This window comes from Mytilus trossulus, chromosome 10 (genome assembly GCF_036588685.1).
Source record: "Mytilus trossulus isolate FHL-02 chromosome 10, PNRI_Mtr1.1.1.hap1, whole genome shotgun sequence".
Lineage (NCBI taxonomy): Eukaryota > Metazoa > Mollusca > Bivalvia > Mytilida > Mytilidae > Mytilus > Mytilus trossulus.
Window position 1 is genome coordinate 64,717,704 of NC_086382.1, and position 6,887 is coordinate 64,724,590.

General features: G+C 30.3%; 1 protein-coding gene across 1 annotated transcript in view; it reads left to right on the forward strand.

The window, feature by feature from the left end:
* The window catches only part of LOC134686493 (xaa-Pro aminopeptidase ApepP-like), a 30,636-nt gene extending 23,749 nt beyond the window's left edge, over positions 1 to 6,887 (forward strand). The window contains exons 18-23 of the mRNA XM_063546159.1: positions 31 to 135; positions 2,333 to 2,407; positions 2,680 to 2,751; positions 4,224 to 4,300; positions 4,940 to 5,038; positions 6,699 to 6,887. Coding sequence (XP_063402229.1) covers positions 31 to 135; positions 2,333 to 2,407; positions 2,680 to 2,751; positions 4,224 to 4,300; positions 4,940 to 5,038; positions 6,699 to 6,869 — 599 coding nt within the window. The 3' untranslated portion in view covers positions 6,870 to 6,887. The remainder of the gene's footprint in view (positions 1 to 30; positions 136 to 2,332; positions 2,408 to 2,679; positions 2,752 to 4,223; positions 4,301 to 4,939; positions 5,039 to 6,698) is intronic.

Genomic DNA, 6,887 nt, shown 5'->3' on the forward strand with positions numbered 1-6,887 from the left:
CTATACAACCTTGATATATTGTTATTTTAGGGAGAGCAATTGACGCGGTATCACGTGAACCCCTGTGGGAAGTAGGCGTTGACTATATGCATGAAACAGGTCATGGTATATCTCATAATGGAGCTGTAGTAGAAGGTAGCCAATTATTATGAATGTTTGTTTTTTTAAATAGTGTTGATTAATAATAGTTATCATATGGAGATATTATAAATTAGGAGTGGAACAATAATTCTTGTGTATGAAGTCTGAAAACTAATTCGATCACTTGTTTGATACACACCAAAAAATGCGAATATTAATTGAAATATGAAATAGAAAAATCCATTGTTCACATTTGATTTGTCATTAATATAAAGAAATTAAAATAAATGCTGTATCTTATCATGTTTTTCTACTGGCTTATCTATTATCGGATAAATATTTTGTATTTTTTGTAAACCTCTGCTCGCTTTGTTGTTGTGATTCAAAAAAGCCAAAACCAAATCGATGTGACGAGTACGCATTTAATTAATTGTGCTATTTGAAATTAATTTACCTTAATTGATTTTGTTTATTTCCGAATATTGATGTGGTCATTGATTCTCAAAATTTTAGTTCCTTAACTGTGGTTCTTTTAAGTAAAGTCGACCTAAGACGGTGCGTGTATTGCGTCAACAGCTTGTTTGCTTTTCTATTTGGCCTCTCACAGTTTTTGGTGTTGAAAACATGATGACTTTGGTTTGAACTAAAACTGGAACACGATTTATGTGCTACTACTTCATATGGTACCACCATTTCGTATTGTATCACAACATCGTATTGTAATTGTATTGTATCGTATGTACAACCGTATCGTATTGTACTTGTGACGTATCTTATTGTACTTATTTTAAACTTCCTACTGTAATCTGTAGTGTTGTTGAAGTTTCCTCAGTATCCAAAAGCAATTGTAGATACACTGTTTGATATAAGAATACACATTTTTTTCAAACGTTATTTCATAATTTGTTATAAAAACGAGCTTTTACTCCCTAACTGAATGTTGTGTGTACAGTTATGTTTTATCGAGTGTTTCGTGACCAGCGAAGTAAACAAAAATTAACATACATGTATGCATATTTGTACATTATTTGCTGACCATAATACAAAGAATGAGTTAAAAGTTATATTAATTGTTCAAAGATTGATGAAAAAACACAACAAACAACATTGATTTATTCTTGTAAAATATGAGTACGAAATAAATATAGAATTAAGAAGAGTTGAACAAATTATCTATATTATTGAAGCAGTAATAGGCCTACACATAGAATTTTTTTGTTTGATGAATGACAAATATCAATCATAAACGTATCAAATTCTAGCAGTTTTCCAAATAATCATCCACTTTCTACGACGTATAATTCCCTATAAAGATGGTAAAAATGTAACTTGTCTTTTTAATACAGATAATAACTATTAATATAAAAAATTGTTAACCGAATTATTTTTCAAAAGATTGTAGACATTTTATTTCAAATTAGTTTCTGAAGAAATATTTCGTATTTCAATAACATTTCAGTTAATTAGACAGTTTATCTCGATTTAAACACAAAAAGAACACAGTTGAAAGGAAATATGATAGAAAATGAGACAAAGTACATATAAATAAAGTTTTAAATCAGTAGAGTGGAGGAGAATACCACAGGGATAGTCAACTCATAAGTCGACAACATACTGATATTACTTATATAAAAAAAACCACATGAACAACGTTGATATTGTAATGATAGTACTAGTTACATAATGTGTTTGTGACCTTATACGATGTATAAGGGGTAAATATCGTATTAAGTCACAAGCACACTATTTTACGAATTTATCTTATCGACTATCTTTATTTGTTGAATTTAGACTATAGTTGTTTCATTTTCAACCATACCACATCTTCTTATTTTTATATTAAAGTGTTAAAGTGTTCAATTTTAATACCTTTTTCCATTGGTCTGCACAGAACTAATGTCAACAATAACAACATAATATATCAACCTTGATATAACAATATCAAACCGAACTTTCAATACATTTAAATAATCAAACAGTGCTCAAATAACTCCATTTCTTACTGTGCATTGAACTACGCCCAGCCTCCCTACTAACCTAATATAGAATATGCACGGTCTCCACGCGGACGCTTTTCACCAATTGTATTCTGGAAATGTAAAGGAAGTAAATCAATGTACGAAGCCAAAATGGACAGTTTACAAATGAAATTTTCATATGCATTTTGTAATCAACAGATTTATGTAGAAAGATCTTTAAAAACTCAAAATGTTTTTTTTTCTATTTCATATTTTTCTATTTTTTTTACAAGGACCAGCATCGATTTCATGTATTGAAGAAACCCACATGAGCGATGTTAAATTGGATGCAAGTTTGTTTGGAGGAGGTATACTTTTTGATATGCAATGCATTTATTGCAAATGATACTTCCCAAAATTTATTATAAAATAAAACTACTTTTTCGAAGCATGTACATCTTTGACCCTTTTGTGTTTTAGTCCTCTCAAATATTTAACATTTTGTTTACAAGTCAACTTATTTGTCCCGAACGTATCTTTACTAGAAAATTCTGTCGTGGGCACGGTTAGCGATGCCACACGTATTCTATTTACTCTTATTCGAAATATTTTCAGGGTCTATTATAAATTTAAATTGTAGATGACAATCAATTAGAACGTGTACCAGACAATGCTGACTATCCCATAAACGAACACATGTGCTTTACTACAGGTAATGATATATGTCTTTAACAACTTTCTTTACAGAGTATCGTGCATACTTTGTGTGTTTTATCTCTGCTTCATTCCAGTCATAAGTAGAGTTGTAAATGGGTTTAACCATTTTACGGAAAACGAACTATGCTCGTTTCACTCATGGATATATAGATTCAAAAAATTAAGCAAACTGAATATGAAAAGTGAAGTAGAAAAATGACATTTAATTTAAGAGTTCCCATATTCATCCATTTCTTCAAATTCAAAATGCATTAGTGGAAGAGAAACAAGACCGCATTATACAAAGAAAAACGGCGAAAACAAAAACAGCAGTCTTCAATACACAACAGAAAATCCTAAGATTGAGCAAGACGAAATCCAGCAATAATTCTGTGATGATCTCTTGTAAGTCCTCTGTAAATGAGTATATTGGAATGTCTTTTTAGAAGAAAGAAAAAATCATATTTTGTAATACAACAAACATATTTATTCACTGTTAATAATGTTAACAGATTATACTGCAATTTGTGAATTTTAGATTAGGAGTTAACAAAGCATGTGTGCACTTTGAATATGTAATGAGAATAACATATTTCAAAACATGCCTTATTTCACACGAGTTACCAGTTTACAACTTGAGGCTATTTCATTTTCAGATGCAAAATAAAATAATGGAATGCCTCGAAATATAAGATATTTAAATACATCATTTTAAGGATAAACAAGTGCAGAAGCATTTATGAAAGTCATTAACTGCCAATTATTCTCATATGTACAATTCAATGTTCAGTTCATGTTGAAATTGCATAATAAAGTGAATAGTATGTATTTATTCAAAAAAGTGAGGCGTTTTCTTAAGAATTTTCTTATCAGTTTTTCTTTTAAAACTTGACATAGCACAAACCTATACTGTACAACTCGGATGTTTTGGGTAATTCAATATATAAAGAATTGTTTATTCTACGACAAATTCGTTCCTCATATAAGATATCAAAAGCGTTAACATGGTTTAAAAGAAAACTGACTGAAATAAACAAAATTTTGATAACAAGTAAAGTCATAAAACGCATAATTCTATATTGTACACATAATTATAATTAATGAAATATTTCAACAGTTTTTGTCCAATTGACAAACCTTATAAATATGCTCTTAGATAATAAACTTTATGGTTGTTGGAATATATAAAGCATTATCAATAATCAAACATAAAAAAGGTTACATGTAACGGAATAAAAAGGAAATTAGTATCATAACTGGTTGAAACAACTTACATATATGAAGTATAAGTAATATTCCAGAATCATCTTTGTGGTAAGCCTATAAACTGATTGACTGTTGGTTACTAAAAGTATAGTGCCGGTAGGTTTATGAATTATTTAGGAGTATTGTGAATTTATAAATGTGATAAATATTTAAACTAGTTAAAATTTCTTTGAATACATGAACTAAAATAGCAGTCTTAAGATAACTAACACCTTATTTCAGAGCCAGGGTATTATGAAGAAGGATATTTTGGGATAAGAATAGAGAACGTTATGATTGTTCGGAAATGTAAACAGAAGGTACGGTTATGTTGTCGTTATTTCAAATTGTAGGAACTTGTGTATGATAAAAGCATGTCTTTGTTAAAGTTCTATGTTACAATGTTTTTTCAAGCATTCTTTCCAAACAGAAGTAACCGATATATCTGGGGAATTGAAGTTTATTTACTGTTCGTGACATTTTCATCTGCTGAAATGTCTTTATTAATATTTTTAAAGTTTCACCCTAAACTCCAAAGTCAATACGATACTGTCAATGTAACCTTAAGGTAGATTCAACATATTCTACTGCAAAATCACACGCGGAGAGTATGCAATAAACTTCTAATAAATCTTCATACTTATTTGTTCATTTATTGTTTTTCAAAAGACAATGTTGGAAACAGCTGTTTATAAAAACATAATAACGAGAATAGGACATTACAAGCTCGAAATAAAACTGTCATTTTCCCAAATAAATAATTTACGACATAAAGAAAATAAGCTTGCACACGATTACTTCTTCGAAACACTATTTTTGTCAAATTCCGATCATTAATATAGAAGGACATGAACTAGTATTTAGACTTATTTCAAAGTTTATTACTCTTGGTATTTAAACATGTTGTTCAGATAACATGCTTTCAACGATCTCTGATCATTATTTTGTATTCTTTTTAGTACAATATCTCATCTCATCATTTCCTGGAGTTTGAAACTGTCACCTTTATCCCATATGAACCAAAACTGATTACCTATGATATCATGAGTCAATCTGAAGTAAGTGATTTATGCACTTGATATTGAACGTTAACAAGTTCACAGAATTAAGTTTTTTTCATTACTAACGTACTTGCATTAATCATATGTGGATTCTAAAAATAAGTCTAAGGGACTTTTTAAAATATTTTAAAATCGCGCTCTTTCTTTGAAAAATATTCTATCAAAATCTATATTTGTAAGCCATTTATACCACAAATGTTAAATCTGAAAATCTTCTAAAATAAATAACACACGATGCTTTTCAATATAAAAAATGGAAGTAAACGTTTTGGAATACAAAAAGACATATTTTGTTAAAAGTGTAAGGAACAAGTGACCAGTATGCTGGAGTTTCATATTGATAACAAATTAGTTGTATATGAATGTAGATAAAGGAAGATGTGGTGTGAGTGCCAATGAGACAACTCTCCATCCAAATAACAATTTAAAAAAAAAGTAAACCATTATAGGTCAATGTACGGCCTTCAACACGGAGCCTTGGCTCACACCGAACAACAAGCTATAAAGGGCCCAAAATTACTAGTGTAAATCATTCAAACGGGAAAACCAACGGTCTAATCTATATTAAAAAAAGCGAGAAACGAGAAACACGTATATATTACATAAACAAACAACAACTACTGTACATCAGATTCCTGACTTAGGACAGGTGCAAACATTTGGAGCGGGATTAAACGTTTTTATGGATCCAAACCTTCTCCCTTTTTCTGAAAAAATAGCATAACATCACAACATAGAAAAACACACGATAAAATATCAATTGGCAGACTTAACTCAATCAAAAAACGTAAATCAAAACACAATGAACGAATAAATTTGATCTGCGATATATGAATGCAAATGCACAGTTAATAAAATATAAGAGACAAACATTCAAGTAGACTGTTTCATTAAGTATCGTCATTCCTGGTGAAACAAACTGATTTCTTTATCTAGCAATATGTAGAGTACATGGGAACAGTCACATAACTCGACAATCCCAATATAAAGGGACATAATTGAAACTGAATCGTATTATGTCTAGTTCCAAATTGTTTTTATGCCCCATCTACGATAGTAGAGGGGCATTATGTTTTCTGGTCTGTGCGTCCGTTCGTCCGTCTTTTCGTTCATCTGTCCGTTCGTTCGTCCGTCTGTCCCGCTTCAGGTTAAAGTTTTTTGTCAAGGTAGTTTTTGATAAAGTTAAAGTCAAATCAACTTGAAACTTAGTATACATGTTCCCTTTGATAAGATCATTCTAAACTTAATGCCAAATTAGAGAATTTATTCCAATTTCACGGTCCACTCAACATAGAAAATGATAGTGCGAGTGGGGCATCCGTGTACTGTGGACACATTCTTGTTTAAAAGTGTTTCTGATGCTTCAAATAACATTCAAAGGTAGATGAGGCGTAAACAATTTGCAACTGGAAGTGAATATCCTATAGCAGCTCCTAGACTAACACAGTTGTTTGACATATAGGACTGTATAAAAAAGCTGTCTTACTTGCATCGTTGCGACTTTATCGGAAATACACATACTTATTCATCCGTATTAAAACTTATTTTATTATATCAGAATATAGTGAAGACCAGTGGCATTAACAATTATAAAACTATTTCTGCACAATTGAATGAATATTAATCAAAATTGCTATTCGATTTTATTTGTTTGCAGGTTGATTGGATGAATAGTTATCACCAAGAAGTCTGGGACAAGGTGTCGCCATTGCTGAAAAAGAAAAATAATAATGTTGCATTAGAATGGCTTCATAAAAGAGTACAACCAGTGTATTTACACCATAATATTCATAGTTTTTACGAAAACAGTGATAAAATAGAGTTATGACGACAATAAGAAATTAAC